A 20,507-nucleotide genomic window follows, 5' to 3' on the forward strand; every position below is an offset into this window, starting at 1 on the left:
ATCTTGTCCTTTTCCTCAGGTCAATGCCCCAGCTCTGACAAGTGCATTCGCCCCAGAGACCAAACCTTGGATAAAGCTGGGTGAAATTCTGGGCACCCTGATCAGGACCAGTGCCCCACTGAAGACTCCAGAGATTGCAGTAATAACCTTAGGTGAGCACTGAAAATGCCTACTCTCAAAATCCATATTTTATGTGCATCATGAAACGAACTAGAAAGGATTAAATTGGGCTTTTTGGACATGTGCCATTTATGTGAGCAAATAATCATTTGCAAGGGCAAACTCCCATTCCTGACCCAGAATCCTAGGAACTGGATTTTGCCTTTTTCTCCCTCTTAAAATATTGTAAAACATCTGTGTGAATAAATATGCTCTCTGGGTGGATTTACCTGTAAAATCTGATGAACACTAACACATTAGCTGTTTTATAGGACTTCACCACACAAAAATTCTGTCACTCTGAACACTCTTCTAGATTTACTCTGTCAAAAACTTGAGCATATGCCTACTTACTGCGGAAAGGTAGGGCTGGGACAGATAGAAACAAGAAAAAAACATTTCAAATTGGAAGCACTCTTCTGCATTTCATACACTCCCAGCAAAAAAGGGTACCTAAGGTTAGAGGATTCGATTAAATGCCTTCATTCCCACAAGCAGTAGTATTGGTAAAAGCATAATACCGGAGATAGACAAAGAGGGCACAGCTCCATCCAAAAGAGAGGCAACTGGGCACTAACCCATTCTAATATATAAGGTGCAAGGGAACGCTTAATTTATTCCCAGCAAGTGAAGCTGAAATTAGGGTGTTTGATGCTGCTTCCTAAATACGCATTTACTGAAAGTTACAGGTCTTGTACAAACCTAAGAATTTGGTTAATTATTGTATTGTATGAACAGATCCTAATTTTTATCCAAAATAAATTGCCATGATTGCCCATGTATGGAACAGTTGTTTTGGGCCTAAAGAAGGTATTCTAAATTTGCTAGATAGAATTTGAGATTGTCTCTTATGTGATGGATAATTTCCCAATCAGTCCTTTAAACTGCAGATGTGCTTCTCTTTGAACAAATCTGTTTTCCTGTGCTCATCGTCCACATACTCATAGATGGAGATGATTCAGCTAGACTTGAGATCTTGCTGCTGTTCTGTGTAAGGATTGAAAATTCTAGCCAGTATATTGGATCCCTGTGCCACCCTACATCTCACTGGGCAGGTGTACATGGAGTCGTGGCCAAAGAGATTTGTCTACTCCTAGCTCACACAAGCAGACCGAATGGAAAAGCAAGCCCTGTGGAACACCAAACCCCACAGAAGTGCAAGCAGCACAAAGCAGACAGGCACCCCTCCACCTTGAAGGTTAGCCATCACTATGTTGCACTAGGGCACAAGATCTGATTGGTTACATTGTCACAAACTGTGGCGATCACCAAGGGTGTGCAGGTGGATACCTACATCCCTTTCTACAATCAGACCTATAAAGAGACAATAGGAAATGAACTATCGAGGGTCCCTGGTATGATAAGTAGCCCATCCAGGGAGAAATACTTGAGTACAAGGAGAAGGAAAAATGAGCTTCAACCAATGTTAAATACTATCCAAAACAATAAACAAAACAAAAAAACGATAACATAAATTCAAAAAATGATGTTCGATGGCATATGTTGCTGCAGATACACATGTTTCGCACAGTCCGCTGCCTGGTGTTGGGCTCGGAGTATTACAAGTTGTTTTTCTTCGAAGAAGTCTTTTTTGGTCACGGGACCGAAGGACTCCTCCCTCTTCGGCTCCATTGCGCATGGGCGTCGACTCCATCTTAGATTGTTTTTTTCCGCTGTCGGGTTCGGACGTATTCCTTTTCGCTCCGTGTTTCGGTTCGGAAAGTTAGTCAGAATCTCGGAAGAAAGCGTCGGTATTGTTCCGTTCGGTATCGGGATAGTTAGGTACATCGACACCGATCATCGGAAGACTTTGGGGTAGCTTTGGGGCCTGGTCGGCCCGACCGCGTGTGACATCGAAGCCGATGGAACGGACCCCGTTTCGTTTCTGCCCAAAATGTCACAGTAAGTATCCTTATACAGATCAGCACTTGGTCTGTAACTTGTGCTTGTCCCCCGAGCACAAGGAGGATACCTGTGAGGCCTGTCGAGCCTTCCGGTCCAGAAAAACACTCCGGGACCGAAGAGCCAGGCGTCTACAAATGGCGTCCACGCCGACAAAACAACGTTTCGACGACGAAGAGGAAACATTCTCGGTTCCGGAATCAGAATCCGGAGACTCCGACGTCGAACAACAGCAACAAACAGTGAGTAAGACGTCGAAAATTAAAACCATCGAGAAGACAAAAGCCCAGGGGACGCCACTGCCAACAGGCCATGGCTCGACCCATAAAACCGGCGACCCGTCGAAGGCGCCGAAAAAGGGCACGCCCATAGCGAAGACACCCGACTCCGGTCGAGGGACCGCCATGGAGCAACCTCGGAGCCGAGATAGCGGCTCCGAGAGGCAAAAACAAGATGCCGGCACCGAAAAACATCGGCACCGAGACACACTGCCGAAAGCCACAAAAATTCTGTTGGTGCCGAAGCCGAAAAAAGATTCTCTCTCGGCGCCGAAAAGTTCCACACCTCCATCCTACACAGAGGAACAAGGAATAAGTGGCCAGATGCACAGATTTGGACAAGAGCTCCAAAGTGTAGAATCAGACTACACACAAAAGAGACTGTACATCCAGCAAGACACAGGGAAGATATCAACCCTTCCCCCAATAATGAGAAAAAGAAGGATCGGACTTCTCAAGGATGACGCACAACCACAAGCCAAAGTGGTTAAAAAAGTCACGCCTCCGCCCTCTCCACCACAACAGGCATCGCCGGCACAAACACCGCCACAAATGCACTCACCAGCGCAAACTACCATAAGTCAAGATAATCAGGATCAAGACGCTTGGGACCTATATGACACCCCAGTGCCGGACAATGATCCCGATTCATACCCCACAAAGCCGTCACCGCCAGAGGACAGTACCTCATACTCGCAACTGGTGGCTAGGGCAGCAGAATTCCACAATGTCCAACTGCATTCCGATCCTATAGAGGATGATTTTTTATTTAACACCCTCTCGGCTACACATAGCCAATATCAGTGTCTCCCAATGCTACCAGGGATGTTACGGCACGCAAAACAAATTTTTGAAGAGCCCGTAAAATCAAGAGCCATCACCCCAAGGGTGGATAAGAAATACAAACCACCACCCACAGACCCAGTGTTTATTACTTCGCAGTTACCACCTGACTCCGTAGTAGTAGGGGCAGCTCGCAAAAGAGCAAATTCCCATACATCTGGCGACGCCCCACCTCCGGACAAAGAAAGCAGAAAATTTGATGCAGCAGGAAAAAGAGTAGCATCACAGGCAGCCAACCAGTGGCGCATCGCAAATTCTCAAGCGCTGCTGGCCCGATATGACCGCGCACACTGGGATGAGATGCAACTTCTCATAGACCATCTTCCCCAGGAATACCAAAAAAGGGCGCAGCAAATAGTTGAAGAGGGACAAACGATCTCAAACAATCAAATCCGCTCTTCAATGGACGCAGCCGATACTGCAGCGAGAACAGTCAACACTGCTGTCACCATAAGGAGACACGCTTGGCTCCGCACTTCAGGCTTCAAACCTGAAATCCAGCAGGCTGTCCTTAATATGCCCTTCAACGAGAAACAACTTTTTGGCCCTGAAGTGGACACAGCCATTGAAAAACTTAAAAAGGACACAGACACGGCCAAAGCCATGGGCGCACTCTACTCCCCGCAGAGCAGAGGCTCTTTTAGAAAAACTCCATTTAGAGGGGGGTTTCGTGGCCAACCCACAGACACCACCAGCCAACAAACAAGAACCACACCATATCAGGGTTCATTCCAAAGGGGAGGTTTCAGGGGATATAGAGGGGGTCAATTCCCAAGGAGTAGGGGAAGATTCCAGACTCCAAAAACACCTCCACCTAAACAGTGACTTTCAAGTCACACAACCCCTTCACTCAACACCAGTGGGGGGAAGACTAAGCCAATTCTACCAATCTTGGCAGCAGATTACAACAGACAATTGGGTATTAGCAATAATCCAACATGGCTATTGCATAGAATTCCACAAATTCCCACCAAACATCCCTCCAAAAACACGCAAAATGTCACCACAACATTTAGAACTTTTAGGACTAGAAGTTCAAGCACTACTGCAAAAGGATGCAATAGAGTTAGTACCAGTACAACAAAAAAACACAGGAGTTTACTCCCTGTACTTTCTAATTCCAAAAAAAGACAAAACATTAAGACCAATATTAGATCTCAGGACACTAAATACCTACATCATATCGGACCACTTTCACATGGTCACACTACAAGACATCATTCCACTGCTCAAACAGCAAGATTACATGACCACATTAGACCTAAAAGATGCGTACTTTCATATACCGATACACCCTTCTCACAGAAAGTACCTAAGGTTCGTATTCAAAGGAATACATTACCAATTCAAAGTGTTGCCATTCGGAATAACAACTGCACCAAGAGTATTCACAAAATGTCTAGCAGTAGTAGCAGCACATATCAGGAGACAACAGATACATGTGTTTCCTTACCTAGACGATTGGCTAATCAAGACCAACACAGTAAAAAAGTGCACAAACAACACCACATATGTCATACAAACCCTTCACAAACTGGGTTTCTCCATCAACTATACAAAATCACACCTCGAACCGTGTCAGACACAACAATATCTAGGGGCAACCATCAACACATCAAAAGGAATTGCCACTCCAAGTCCACAAAGAGTGCAAGCATTCCACAAGGTAATAAGTGCTATGTTTCCAAACCAAAAGATACAAGCAAAATTTGTGCTAAAACTTCTAGGCATGATGTCATCATGCATAGCCATTGTCCCAAACGCAAGACTACACATGCGACCTTTACAACAGTGCCTAGCATCACAATGGTCACAGGCACAGGGTCAACTTCAAGATCTACACATGCGACCTTTACAACAGTGCCTAGCATCACAATGGTCACAGGCACAGGGTCAACTTCAAGATCTGGTGTTGGTAGACCGCCAAACATACCTCTCGCTTCTATGGTGGAACAGCAACAATTTAAACAAAGGGCGGACATTTCAGGACCCAGTGCCTCAATACGTTATAACAACAGATGCTTCCATGACAGGGTGGGGAGCACACCTCAATCACCACAGCATTCAAGGACAATGGGATGTACACCAAACAAAATTTCATATCAATTACCTAGAACTGTTAGCAGTATTTCTAGCGTTAAAAGCCTTTCAACCCATAATAACACACAAATACATTCTTGTCAAAACAGACAACATGACAACAATGTATTATTTAAACAAACAAGGAGGAACACACTCAACACAATTGTGTCTCCTAACACAAAAAATATGGCAGTGGGCGATTCACAACAACATTCGCCTAATAGCACAATTTATTCCAGGGATCCAAAACCAACTAGCAGACAACCTTTCGCGAGACCACCAACAAGTCCACGAATGGGAAATTCACCCCCAAGTTCTGAACAAGTACTTTCAAATTTGGGGAACACCCCAGATAGATTTGTTCGCAACAAAAGAAAACGCAAAATGCCAAAACTTCGCATCCAGGTACCCACACCGCGAATCACAAGGCAATGCTCTATGGATGAGTTGGTCAGGGATATTTGCATACGCTTTTCCCCCTCTCCCTCTCCTTCCATATCTAGTAAGCAAGTTGAGTCAAAACCAACTCAAACTCATACTGATAGCACCCACATGGGCAAGACAACCTTGGTATACAACTCTACTAGACCTTTCACTAGTACCGCATGTCAAACTACCCAACAGACCAGATCTGTTAACACAACACAAACAACAGATCAGGCATCCAAACCCAGCATCATTGAATCTGGCAATTTGGCTCCTGAAATCCTAGAATTCGGACACTTAGACCTCACACAAGAATGTATGGAGGTCATAAAACAAGCTAGAAAAGCTTCCACTAGACACTGCTATGCATCTAAGTGGAAAAGATTTGTTTGCTACTGCCATACCAATCAAATCCAACCATTGCATGCCTCTACAAAGGACATAGTGGGATACTTACTACATTTGCAAAAAGCGAATCTCGCTTTTTCATCTATAAAAATACACCTCGCAGCAATATCTGCTTACCTACAAACTACTCATTCATCGTCTCTATTTAGAATACCAGTTATTAAAGCATTCATGGAAGGGCTAAAAAGAATGATACCACCAAGAACACCACCAGTTCCTTCATGGAACCTTAACATCGTCTTAACAAGACTCATGGGTCCACCTTTCGAACCCATGCATTCCTGTGAAATGCAATATCTAACCTGGAAAGTCGCATTTCTCATTGCAATCACATCCCTCAGAAGAGTAAGTGAAATACAGGAATTTACCATACAAGAACCATTTATTCAAATACACAAAAATAAAATAGTTCTAAGAACAAATCCAAAATTTCTACCAAAAGTAATCTCACCATTCCATTTAAATCAAACAGTAGAATTGCCAGTGTTCTTCCCACAACCAGATTCCGTGGCTGAAAGGGCACTACATACATTAGACATCAAAAGAGCACTAATGTACTACATTGACAGAACAAAGCTAATCAGGAAAACAAAACAACTGTTCATAGCTTTTCAAAAACCACACATAGGAAATCCAATCTCTAAACAAGGCATTGCTAGATGGATAGTCAGATGTATTCAAACATGCTATCTTAAAGCCAAAAGAGAATTGCCTATTACACCAAAGGCACACTCAACCAGAAAGAAAGGTGCTACAATGGCCTTTCTAGGAAACATTCCTATGAGCGAAATATGTAAGGCTGCAACCTGGTCTACGCCTCATACATTTACTAAACACTACTGTGTAGACGTACTAAATGCACAACAAGCTACAGTGGGCCAAGCTGTACTAAGAACATTATTCCAAACTACTTCAACTCCTACAGGCTAAACCACCGCTTTTAGGGGAGGTAACTGCTTTATAGTCTATGCGAAACATGTGTATCTGCAGCAACATATGCCATCGAACTGAAAATGTCACTTACCCAGTGTACATCTGTTCGTGGCATTAGTCGCTGCAGATTCACATGTGCCCTCCTGCCTCCCCGGGAAGCCTGTAGCCGTTTAGAAGTAGATCTTAAATCTTAAACATTTGTACATTTGTAAATAATTATTATAAACTTTTTATGTACATACGTATTCACTCCATTGCATGGGCACTATTTATAGCAAACAACTCCATCCTCACCCTCTGCGGGGAAAACAATCTAAGATGGAGTTGACGCCCATGCGCAATGGAGCCGAAGAGGGAGGAGTCCTTCGGTCCCGTGACCAAAAAAGACTTCTTCAAAGAAAAACAACTTGTAATACTCCGAGCCCAACACCAGGCAGCGGACTGTGCGAAACATGTGAATCTGCAGCGACTAATGCCACGAACAGATGTACACTGGGTAAGTGACATTTTCAATTTATTACATATGTATGTACATCCAAAAGCAGGCACAAATATCTAAATTATACAAATATACAAATATTTACGCGGGAAAACGAACAAATACTAATCCAAAAACTCTATAAATACATACACATATACAAAAAATGTATTGACAAAAACAGAGTGCCACACGAGACAAGACAGTGAGAATAATAAAACCATAACTATTAACAAAAATATAACTCTAAATTTCATAAGTATATCTAAGTACAAACTAAATATGTACAAATTATCTTTTTTTGAAGCCTTGTTAATGGTCACAATTATATCATTCTAATATCCAAATCCTGAATGTGTCTCCATCTTACTAAATCCAATGGAAGAGAACATTTTGGCACCATAAATTTATAATCCATCTAAACAACAGTAGGAACCAAGCCTACGTGCGTTTCGGCGGTGACCTTCTAATTTATGAGGCCGCCTTCATCAGGGCAATTCCTTTTCAATATTTGATATATATAGTGCCACAGACTTCATCAATCCTATTGTCCTTACCGTTGATATACATCCTAATACAAGCAAAATACAGAAAAAATGAATTAATTCGATCCAAATTCTTGAGATACAGTGAACCACCAGTGACCATCACCAATACAAGTCCAAAACCCAAAATAAAGATGAAAATAAAAAACAAAGTGAAAATAGTACATGGTGTGCTAAAAATAATTTTAAAAAAATGCCTGTCGAAAAATTATAAAAAAGGTAAAACAAAAAAAAACATGAAAGTGACCTAAACAAATACATGCATACATGTAAACCACCAGTGAATGTAAAAAAACAAAACAATACCAACATTCACTATGCTAAAAATTAATAAATACCATACGCAGGTGTGGATGAATTTCCAAAATCCCGATGAAAGAGGGACTCAATTCTCTGATTTCAACGTCCATTTACAAACGACTCCTTATGCAGATACACAACCAAATATCCAGAATTATCTAACCAAGTTTTCAACAAACAAACCCTAAGTAAACAAGAAGATGTGGAGACACGTTCTTCTATCAATAAGCACAGAAACTTTCTGCTTCACTTACCAAGATAGTCTCTATGGTAAGAATATCTCAGGGCATCCTTCACATAACTTTCAAATCTCATAGCCCCTCCATCTAAAGAGGAAAGAGGAAAAAACGCAAACCCAAGAATCATCTACGGTACCTAATTGCCAATATTCTTTTAACAGACTATCACTCGTTCCACATTCTTTGCAATTAGTAAATCTGCACAATTAACGCAAAAAACTTGCCCTCAAAAACTAAGGAGCCCCATCGTTCACCAACTCGGAGACAATGCCTAATTGGAAGAAAAGTAGTGAAGTCCTTGACATCAAGATTAGGTTCCTAAAGATGTGGGAATGTCTAAAACTTTGTTGTAGGGAAACAATAACACATTTTGGAATAATAGCAAGCCTGAGGTTGATCAGTCTTTCAGCGCATGCCGGAAACTGCATCAACAAATAAGTTAATTCCAAATACTCAAGAACTGATTAAACATGCAGCATAGAACCCTATGCAATAAGTGTGAACAGTTTATTTAAAAACATTATTTTGCCTAATTCCTGATATTTTCTGAGTTTAGAAATGATTTATATGACTAAACGTGAACACCCGCTTCAAGAATAATTTGATGTAGAAGATCTAGATTACAAGGTCAAACATATTTTGATTGTGAGCCTAGTAGAGGCAAACACAATAATAACTTGGTGCTGATTGCTTTTTATACGTTTACTAGAACAAGTGTTATGTTGCTATATTTCTTTGCATATTATCTTAGAACAAGTGTTGTGTTGCTATATTTCTTTGTCCATTATCTTAGTTGAAGATCACTCGCTGTATAATTTTGTGAAATTCATTTGTGCTTGGGAAGTATGAGTAGGGAGTAAAACATTACTTAAAAGGGAAACTGATATTTTTCAAGAATCGACTTATAGTGAGGACTGTCTAATATCTAGATCCTGGTTTTAAACTGGTTAGCATGACCTCTGTTTTGAGGAAGTGTCAACGGGTGTCTGTCTGAATAAAACACAGGGTTTCATCAGGACTATTCGTTAATTACCCTTGCGCACGCATGGATGTAATTGTTTGCCATCTAGTACCTCTGCTTTGTGCTACCTTCGTGTGTGCTTGCCCACTGCATAGAATCTGGAGTAGAACTTCGGTCTGAGCTCTAATTCTGGCCTTCATTCCGTGGCACATGTGGAACAAACCTGTGATCCGTCTGGCAAGAAAGGATGGGGTTTATACCTCTGATCACCTATGCATTAGATTTTTGTCTGTAGGCCCCTTGGCCTTATGCCATTCAAACTAGAGTTTATACTTGTCTCAGTTGATTAGGGAATACTGCTATTCAATCATGAGGTTGTGGATGTCTCAGAGGGGTCAGGAGTCTGAAAAAAGCAAAACAACTTTTCTTTCTTTAGAGCTGAAGCAGGGCTCTACAGTAACTGTAAAGGCTTATCAGAGAGAAGAATAGATTTTGAAGGCAGTCCTATGCATTTCAGGTTTTATAGAGAATGTACGGCCACTGGTCGAACCGTCTATCCACCGTACTAGAAGATCCCCAAATAGGAGGGTCTAAGGTCTAAACTGATCCTAGTGACACTTCGAACATGTCCATTAACCTGTGAACTACAAAGTGGATGATTGCTTGGACATGCCCCAAAGGCAAGACTAGAGAAGTTAGAATTGCCCAGGTGGTTCAGTGGTCTAAATTGTCACGATTCACCCTGGGCTTACCGTCGAGGTTGGAGAGAGGTGGTGAGCGTCCCCGGTTCCTGCAAGTCCTGCTCTGGCCGAGGTAGGGGCGACCCCTTCCGGTAGCCACAGTGCTGTTTGACAATAGCAAGCCACTACAGTCCGTGCCCTCCAGAAGGAGTCCCAAAGGAAAAACCCCAAAAGGGTAAAAAACCTCCATCAGGAACTGCCTGAAACAGAAGGAGGACACAAGGACGTTAGGACTTAAGATTCTGGAATTCAGGAATTCTGGAGACGGAAGACAGATCAAGAACAACTGGCGCCACAAGAGGAAACCAGCCGGAGCGTGACTACCACCGCAGGAGTGTTGCAACGCAATGAGAAAGAAGATAGATTCCCCTTATATACCCCTAGACAGGAAGTGGAAAACAGGAAGTAGTAATACCACCATCTTGGATTGGGGAAAAGGTCATAACTTAAAATAGAAAACATGCGCCTGATAAAGAGAAACAGTGCATGCAGGGAAGAGAGGAAGTGAACAGCATGCTGGGAAAGGGAAAAGCATACATAAAAACTAATCATGTGCAGGCATAAGGCTTTTGACTGCGTGACAGGTAAGTGGTGGAAAGGAGGGGGTCCCGGGAATCCAGAGTGCGCTTTTATGCCTTACACGCTGAGCGCGGCAAGGACCGTGACCCGATTCGGGGTCTCCGGTCCTGCCGCGTTTGCCCGGGAATCCGCAACCGGAGAAAAGGGCTGCGGCGGGTGCCGCGACCCTTGAACCGAGCCGCGGCTTCCCCCGCGGGCCGCCGCGGTCTCCAGGAGTTGCGCCGCAGCGGCCCATGCTCGCAGCAGCGGCGCAACATAAATACCATGACCTGCCGTTTGCCATATGAACTGAAAGACAACTCTCAGTACAAAGTCCCTCACACAGAGATCATCAGATAGGTGCTGAAGACTATGGCAAGGACAGGACGTTTCTAATTCTAAAGAGAGAAAATTGTTTCAGAGGCCGTCTTTTTGCAATTACAGCAACCCCATTGAGATAAATACATACATCTGCTTCCAACAGTTGACATTGACCACTTGCTGTCGCCTTCCCTTGGCACTCCACTTGGTCCTCAGTCACCAGAGCACATGCCCTCTAATGTGCCTGGTGTATGGAGAGGGCAAGACTTGTTTCCTTAGTCGTGCAAGATTTTGATACCTCTCATTATTTAACACAAAGAAAAAATAACTAGGTATTGCGTCTATCAATCTCAGCCACTGGCAACTACAATGAACTACATTCAGTTTCATCATTTATTTCCGTGCTTAGATTCAGTAGCCTGTAAAACGTAATAGACCCCTGTTGATGCGACAGCGTGGTCTTCGAGGGCCCTCTTTTTGACCAATCCCTTCAGAATCTGGAAAAAAAAATGCATTTCCAGGAAAAATGTTTTAGTAGTAACGTTTTTTACTAGTTGATCCCACTGCATCGTGACTATAAATTGTACCTGCTAATCAGTTGTCTTCATTATTTTTTCTATATGTTAGAATTTGTAAATGAGTGCATTAATTACTGTCCGTAATAGTGGAGGTGTACCTAAACCACTTTTTAAATCGAACTTGATTTTAATGAAGTGTTTGGTAATACGTGCGGCGTGATTATTCTTGTGTGTTTGCATTCTAGGGGAAGGCCTGAGGCAGGCTGGGAATTACCTCTCCGCTGCAGTGACGGTCGGTCTTCTGAGTGGGGTGGCGCAGCAAGATATAAACTTGGTCAATGCTGGGCTGTATGCAAAGGAAGCTGGGTTAAAGGTACGCACTGATGGCTGTACACCTGAGAGGTATGGTGGTGACTGAGGACGAAAGAGACGTTCTTAATTTTGTTGAGAAATTACGTCTTTGTTCGCTATGATTTCTGCTTTATTTCAGGAAACTCTTTATGGGATGTGAATGTTGTTCTTTTGATATGTGGCCTGGAATTCCTTGGAAGGGTGTCCAATGACAAACTAGTGACATATAAACTAACCTTCTTAAATGCGCATCGAGAATGTGTGGGGATAGTAAACAAATGTGCTAAATGTGTGGAACATGGATTACTGCGCATTTGGCACATTTTTTTTTATTTCGAGAAAAGTATTGTCACCACATCAAGAAATGCAGCAGTTCCACCTCTCTGTGGAAAACATCTGTACCTTTTAGTACCAACAAAAAGTAGGTGCTATTTGTTTGCCTTTAAATGTGGGAAAATATGTAAAAATAATGTTTTCACTGTTTTCTCTATTGAAATCTAAAACTGAAGGCATTCATGATTTTTGGTAGCAGTAACAGTTTTTTGAATCATGGTCTTGGCATACACTAAAAAGGAGCCATCTTGACTATTATCTAAGATTTGTTGTGTCTTGATACAAAATGTTACACTGTATTATTTAGCAGGGAGCTGCATGCATTATCGTATTTTAGTGACATTTATGAATAGTTTCCTGCCCGAGCATTTTGACTGGAAATATTTGAGCAACTTTAAAAGGCTCTTCTTGGTGCCTACCAAAGTATGTCATCATCCACAAATAAAGCTCCTGCCTCAAAAGTTGTTAATCTTGGGATGGAAGAGTACACCTGTTTCTCGTTGCTAAATAGATTGATTAGAAAGGCTAGTGCTACAACCCTGCCTTCCTCATTTTTTATGAAGATTTGTTTCCTTTTCCCACAATCCTACAAAGTAGCACAAGTGCAGAATCCATTGTTACTCAAAGCAGAAAATATGGATTATTACTGAATTTAGATCTGAGATGTGAAGGTCCACTGCATCACAGGTAGTTCGTAGATCTACATTTCAATGAAAAATGTGCTGGCTGAATCTTATTTGACTGAAAGGATGCCAGCTTTAAATATTAGACGAACATTGTTAGGAGTGAATTCTGTTAAGGAGAGCATTCCAGGAGGTTTTGACCAGTGCATCTAGCCAAGAGACCAACCTATAGTTCCCTACCTCCTGTTTTTCTCATTAAGGGCCTTTTCTGTGTATCCCAAAGTTGACGAATTCAGACAGTTGTAATTTCCGTTTTGTATACCATTCGGACCAATGCACCATCTCTGGATCTCAAGTGCATCAAAAATATCTGCAGAATTGAAAATCATATTGTTAGCACACCACCAGGGTGATCCATCTTTTGCGCTGTATATTCACCCCTGTGACTAGGTTCATGAGCTCCGGTATCTTGGAAACATAAGATGTGCTACATCTCAATATTAGATTGCTACCTAAAATCAGTAGTTCAGCTCAGTAGGCTTGTGTCCTCACTCTGGGGTGTTAGTGGCCGGTGGTCCTGGGCTTTCAGTAAGCTAGAGAAAGTCTTCGCTTCGTTCTGCCTCCTCTGAGCATCAGTGACTGGGGATGAGACCCATGCAGTTTTCACTGTATCTGCAGACTAAATATTGATCTTAAGACGATAACGATGTGCAGTGCACAAGCCTTCAAGAGCACATGAAGGACCCAAGGGAGGAAACAGCTGAAGGCAGTGGTCGAAGGGATCTGGATTGATTGCCAATCTTGGTCAGCTCATGACAATCCCTTTCTGATGTTAAGTACATCCCTGGATCCGTGTAATGATTGGACTCACTTGCAGCCTGTGGAGCTGTCTAAGGGTGATGGAGTGGAATGCCGTTCACGACGCAGGGGTCAGTGCATAAAGCACTGGATGATCAGTGAATGTTAATTGGCGGTGTAGTGGACACGTGAACAAAGTATGTGTATGTGTGTGAGAGCAGTGGAGCTGGGTGAGTGTTATTGGATCATGCTATCAGTTGAGTTGTGTGTGAATCTTGAAGCTTTCTGAGATGCATGGACTGTGTGTGGAGAAGATGTGTGTATGCATGCACCCTGTGGGCATTGGTAGAGCTCTGTGCGCATTACCTGCAACAGAAGAGCTATGCTCATCTGTGAAACTGAGCACATCTGGGAAATTGTGTTTGCGTTAGTGAGACCATTTGCTGCAGTGGTCCAAGGAGTTTGTTGCATTAGTGGGGATATGTGTGGTGCACCATTCTACAAGTCGGTAGTGTTTGACGCGTGTTGCTGTCATGCATCTGCACTTCCAAAGTCTGAGGCTTTCCTAATCTTTTTTTCCCCCTCAGGTCACTGCTCATCATAAGGATGAAGCACCAGGGCTGTGCCCTGTAGAGTGCCGCATCCATCTGTCAGTCGCTGGCACCTCACACAGTGCTGTTGGTACTGTGCACGGACGCACACCAGTCCTGTTGGAACTCCATGGTGCCACCTTCAGGCAGCCAGTACCACTGGCTGCTCACCTCTTGGGCTTCAAGACAGAGGGAGCAAGAGACCTGCCTGGAATTTTCGGTAAGGAGTGTGCCATGTTACTGTAGCCCATTTGAGAATAGGTGATCCACGCGGATTGCATGTGGTGAAGGGGAAGAAAGAGGGGTCGAGAGAGTGAGGCTGTGATTCTTAGCAGGGCCCTCCCAATATCCAGGATGGCACCTCACCCTCCGGTGTGACAGCAGAATCCCCATCACTGCAGTTGCTTACAATGTTCCATGAGGACTGAAACCCCGTGTAAACACACACTTGCCCTGCACAGTACGTGCGCCCTTTGTTTACTGCCGTTTCCTGACGTGTGCTCCTACCCTGCATGGGACCATGCAACAGGTGTCAAATGTATAAACAACTGATTTCTAAACATGAAGCTACGTTATATGTGTGAATATGTTGTTAACCCCCAGTTTGCTCTTTCAGTAGTGTGTGCTTGCGCTTTTCTTCCCTCTCTTCTGAAAGTATCAGCTCTATTTTTGAGCAATACTAAAAAACAAGAGTGCTGGAATTAATCTCAGCCTGTGGTAATCAGCCCAGAGCATCAAGTTTTTTTTTTTTTTAGTTTTTTTCACGGTGCCACTCTAAAAAGAGAGCAAATCGGGGTTGGTTCTGCTCCAAAAGGCACAGTCCAGGTCGAGGTGCCATCAGCGGCAGCCGCCGCAAATCTCAAGGGGAGGGGCGGGCAGGGTTAGGGACGGGGATTAAAAAAATAATGAAACAAAATAAAAACTTAGCCGTTCCGACGCAGATGCCTCTCTCCTCTCCTCTTTGACTGGTGTCCCAGCATTCACTGGGCCACCAGCACAGGCTCCTCAGCAATCCTGGCGCTGCTTTCATGCTAAACTTAGCATGAAAGCTGCATCAGGATTGGTCTGAGCTGATTGGACTGCTGCTCAGACACAACCCTGGGGTCTGTGCAGTTTCTCCAGCCTGGCTGTTCAACACAGCTGGGTTGGAGAAACCTAAGCGTGCATGTGTGTTTGGCCGGACTGAGACGGCCAGCCAAACACACTTGCACACTTAGGTACACTCTCTCCTCGTGCCTTTTGTGGCGCAGACCTACCCTCCCTGAACATGCTGCTGGCTTAGCCAGCAGCTGAAAGATAAAACGATAATTAAATGTCCCTTTATCTTTCAGCTCCTGGCTTAGCAAAGGGGGCGACACTCCTTCGCCATTGCAAAAGAGCCCCCTGGGTGACATGCCACGCCCCACTTAAACGGGAACCAAGCCAACTCAATCCAGTTTCTGCTTTATATTTTTGTTTATAACTCCACTTGTGTGCCTTGGAAACTGATTTCTGTCAGTGCTTCACCCCGAATGCCATATTTTGGAATGTTGTACTCCAAATTAGCTATGCAAACTTGGCTGTGGTAGCTTGAGACCAGAGTAGATATTCGTGGATTCATTAGGAAGCTTGAAGGGCGCTTTTATTTTATTAATTGGCTTTGTGTAGTTTAGAGGCAGGGAGAAGTTTTGAACCCATTTATTCTCTTTTTATTTATGTATTTATTGAATGTTTACATACAGACACTTCCCAGAGCATAAAAACAGGACATAAAAAGAATGGTAAAGAAGTCCAAAGACCAAATACAATAACAGAACTCTTCATTAATAAAGCAAAAGTATGTACACAAAGTAGGGTCGAGCAAAACGGAGAGCTTCAGACCCGCATAAGACGTTTACAGTTCAGGAAGCAAAAATGGAGGAAAAGATGCAAATTCCAGAAGAGAATCCAGTGATCTGTCGGTGAGCGCTGCAAGGAACGAGAGGAAGGAGTTGTAGTTGAGAAGGAGTTTTAGCTCTTTTCTGAATTCATGTAGAGATGCAGTAGTGCAAAGAGCAGGTAGAATGGAATTACAGGCGTTCAGCGCTCAGCCAATGACGGATAGGTTCAAGACCCTTTTTTTTCCTTTTTTTTTTTTGCCACGAAGTTGACGAGAACCTCCTGCAAGCTTTAGCTTCTTAGTCAGATAATGGGAAGAAGGAAGGGAAGACTAGGGCAAAATAAGAAGGAACTCTTTTTGACAACGGAACGGGGTTAGGAAGAAAACTGTTTATTTTGCATGTGATTAGCTGGATAGGATTCAAACAGATTCAGTACTTTGTCTTCAAAACTCGTGCAGCAATTTAAAGTTAGGACGAGAATATCACGGGTGACAGTGCGGAAACCGCTGCAGATGCATCTGTCCCAGCATTTGAGGTTTGCAGTTGTCCAAAACAGGTAGATCGTTATCAGCGATGTGCAAGGCGCTGTTTGCGGCGCTACGGCCTGCTGAGAAACCAGACTGAAGGCCATCGGGAGGATTGTTGTCATTGACAAACTGCTTTGTTTATGCAGCTTGCGAGGATCTGGGTGAGGAAAGGCTGACTCGAGACTTGGCAGTACTTGCTGAGAGCTCCCTAGTGAGAGTGAAATGCCCCCCTTCTAGAGAACGTGCACCCCCTCTCCTTGTGGCGCTAGGGTGTTTGTGTTGGCACATGGCAGGCCGAAGTGCACCAGGGGTGAAACTAACATGCTATTTTTCCAGATATGGTGCTTATTTTCTTTCACTCTGATGCCGTGTCGCACAGCAACTTTGATTGCCACATTGCCTCAAATATCAGCAAACCTGTGCTCCGAGTCATACGTAGGGGGCAGCAAACAGGACTTCCATAGGAGTTTTAGTTTGACTCTTCTGCTGGAGAGGGGCGTGTGCTCCTGGGTACATTCAGATTGTGGCTATTTTGAACATCTGTTAGTCTGCAACAAGGACTCTTGGAAGCCTTTGATGTGCAGCCTGTGGTATTAATTAGTGCCCCACACCGGCCACAGCAGCCTGAGAAGGCATTACCTTCTCCAGGGAGAAGGGAGGAATCGTTCTGGGAGGACGTGCTAGGTTTTTTGTGTCTAGGAGTGGACTACATAACCTCCGGTAAGGTACGCTCATGACATTTTTCATTTTCCATTCTTTATTGTGGTATTAAAATATTGCAATTCAGACAGTTTTTGTTTCTCCGTTATTATAGAAACATTGATACTCGTGTTTTTTCAATACATTCTCCAGTATGGAAGACGCAGTTTAAGCATGAATGAGGCACACTTTTAAAAACTGGAAAAGGAAAGTTTGACCCCACGACAGTCTGCTGCTGTAACAGCAGTATGGGGTGCACGTGCATGCCTCCTTTTGAAAGATAAATGAAACCCCAAATCCAGGTGGTGGCCATGTTGTCGTTCGAAGGCGAATGGAAGGCCTGCACTGTGGCCCTCCAGTGGATGTGCATGTCCAGAAACGTATTTGATGAATTCTGGTCCGGAAGTACATTTACAGCGGTGACATACTGTTCTGCCGGAGTGCAAGCACACTGCACGGCATTCTCAAACGCTTCACAAGCTTCCCCAAACAAACAGATGCACAGATCCAAGGAATGCACAAGGAGCACTGATCCTGAGGACACTAAAATCGTTGTTATGCCTTGCCCGTGAACTGCTCTTGTGCCATACAAAAATGTATTAATCATAAGAATTGGGACAGTGGGTTTGGGGTGTGAGTGCAGTACGGACTCTGCACTGTGGTGATGCATGATTGAGCAGGACAGTGATCACGTTATTTCACAACTTTGTTGTGTCTTGTGGCCTTCTTTAATTTATGTTTTTTTCTGCCCTGCCTTTGTTGTCAAATTATCCTGTGCGGTTGTCTTTTTCTCATTGTTTTACCCCTTCATTTCTCTCCCATTTCCCCTGTCATTCTTTGTATCTGTCCCTCCATACCTCTGTGGTTCTTTGTACATCCTGTTCACCTCTACCTGTCTCTGCTCTCTGCTGCAGTGTTCTCAATCCTCTAGCGATTGCTGTCATTTTCTTCTACCGTGTCCCTTCGGTTTATGGCCTCCTAACTTCTGAGTACTTACTCTTGCCATTTCCTTCCTTCTTGGCCATCTCATTCTTTGGCTAACACGCCCTCATTATCCTCTCATTACGTTTTTCGCTCCATCGCCGTCTTCTCTTCTCGGTCATTCAGCCCATCATCTGTTTTCCAGTCCCTCCCTCTTTGCCAGTCCTACTGAATTTTATTTGTCGTCATTGGCATGATGTCCATTCTTTCCTCTCCACCGTGACCCTCCTAACCCTAGAGTCCACAACATACTCATGCAAAAATAATACCACCACTACTTCTACTTTATTTTCTCTCCCAGGGGCCTTGGAAAAAGCTGGGGTGCAGTTGGAGTCCTACAACACCTCGTCCTCCATCGGCGACAAGGAGTGGAGCATGCTGGGGGTCTCTTCCCCGCTGAAGAGCCTGGAGGTGCTCTCTCCGCACACAGTGTCTGCCTTCCAGATGTCCATCTGACGCACCCCATCACTGTGTCCTTCCGGCTTGCACATGTGTCCTCCACGCACCATGTGCAGTGGTGCTTGAAGGGACAGTCATGCACCATCCATGAGGTGGAGGAGCGTAGACAAGAGCATGCATAACTACAGCAGTGCTACAAAAACATCTCTTACAAACATGGGCTTTAGACCATTGTGGACATTGTGAACGCATATTGTGCCTCCCCCTTAATAACTATGCAGTGCCAAAAAGATAAACTAAAGCGATTTAACTAAAATATGCATGTGTCTTTATTTGTAGAAAGTTAATTGGCTGAGACAATTGCTTTCGAGGGGGTCCACAAAAATTAATCATGCTACAGGGGTGTTTCCTCTCCTTCGTGCATTGCTGTTGTGAATAATCGCAAGTAGCAGAAAGAGGAAAACGTGTCAAGTGAAAAGAGACAATGAACAAAATAAGAGGTTAGAGGGGACCACTGGGAACAAAGAAAGAGGAAATAAAAACAAAAAAGGGAAAAATCAAAACGCACAAACATGAGGGTACCGTGTGGGAAGTACAGTATTTGAAAGAGAATGCAGGTAAATCAAAATATATCCAAAATATTAGTTTTAGCAACAGGTGGATAAACTGAATGAACGCAGAAGGGAGGTGGGGCACAGTAGTCGCCCAGACACATAAAGAAAAGATCGAAATGACATAACATGATGAGAAGAGATGTACGAAGAAGTCTTTATGCTCTTTACAGGAGAAAATGAAGCAATGAGGTGCATTCACTACGTTAGAGAGACAGACACTCCTCGTCGGATCCATGCAGCTCTTTGATTTTAATGGGGATCATTTCCAATGGAGAACTGAGAGGAGTAGGAGGTGGGACGTAAGAAACCATGCAAAAGTACCATAGCTGAAGGCCACAGTAGTGGGTCCGCCTGTGGGTACACCTGTCTTGGACCTGACATGATTACTTCTCTTGGGTGAGCTGAATGGAGAGGCCAGCTAGTTATTACATGTGGATCTTCTCCTTCCAATTGGATAAATAGTTGAAGTATGACCTTGAAAATAGTGGCCACAGCTTTTCTACTGATTCTCTCATTGTGTAGATGCCACTGGGATTCGAGCAGGATGTGTATTGCTGAGGACCAACCCTGAGGTTGCGTTCTGTCCGACCATGTCAATTTGCATGATCTCCAGCTGTCCGAGCAGGGGTTTGTGCGCCCCATCTTACAGTCCAAATGTTTTCTTCAGACATTAATAAAAGATAGAAATATTCGTTCAGTGTAGCATGTTCTTCGCTCATTTCAGTCTTTTATGATACACATGCTTTGCAAACTACCTCTTTTCATTCACCGGCACCCACAAAGTGATGTATCACTTAAGCTCTTGAGCTGGCAGATGTGTGAGCCTGTACCTGCTGCAACAATGGCAAAATAACATGGATCAGGTGTCTCCTTTGCTGTAGCATGTACGAGAAAAGAGCCAGCAGCCTCTCAAACTCTTCATATAAGCGGAATGGTACATACAGGAAAATTGATTGTATGTATTTTCGATTCTTCCAGAAGTGATTCAGAAATCTGGGTGCTTCGGTTCTCTACTCCTAGTGCGATCTACATAGCTTCAGTT

The 20,507-nt window shown here is 43.7% G+C and overlaps 1 protein-coding gene across 1 annotated transcript in view; it reads left to right on the plus strand.

Moving 5' to 3' along the window:
• Nucleotides 1-20,156, plus strand: part of PHGDH (phosphoglycerate dehydrogenase) — a 128,804-nt gene extending 108,648 nt beyond the window's left edge. Inside the window, exons 9-12 of the mRNA XM_069244303.1 lie at nucleotides 20-152; nucleotides 11,937-12,064; nucleotides 14,384-14,606; nucleotides 18,754-20,156. Of these exons, the coding sequence (XP_069100404.1) occupies nucleotides 20-152; nucleotides 11,937-12,064; nucleotides 14,384-14,606; nucleotides 18,754-18,908 (639 nt within the window). The 3' untranslated portion in view covers nucleotides 18,909-20,156. The remainder of the gene's footprint in view (nucleotides 1-19; nucleotides 153-11,936; nucleotides 12,065-14,383; nucleotides 14,607-18,753) is intronic.
• Nucleotides 20,157-20,507: the final 351 nt, after the last annotated feature.

Source organism: Pleurodeles waltl, chromosome 7, assembly GCF_031143425.1.
Source record: "Pleurodeles waltl isolate 20211129_DDA chromosome 7, aPleWal1.hap1.20221129, whole genome shotgun sequence".
Taxonomy (NCBI): domain Eukaryota; kingdom Metazoa; phylum Chordata; class Amphibia; order Caudata; family Salamandridae; genus Pleurodeles; species Pleurodeles waltl.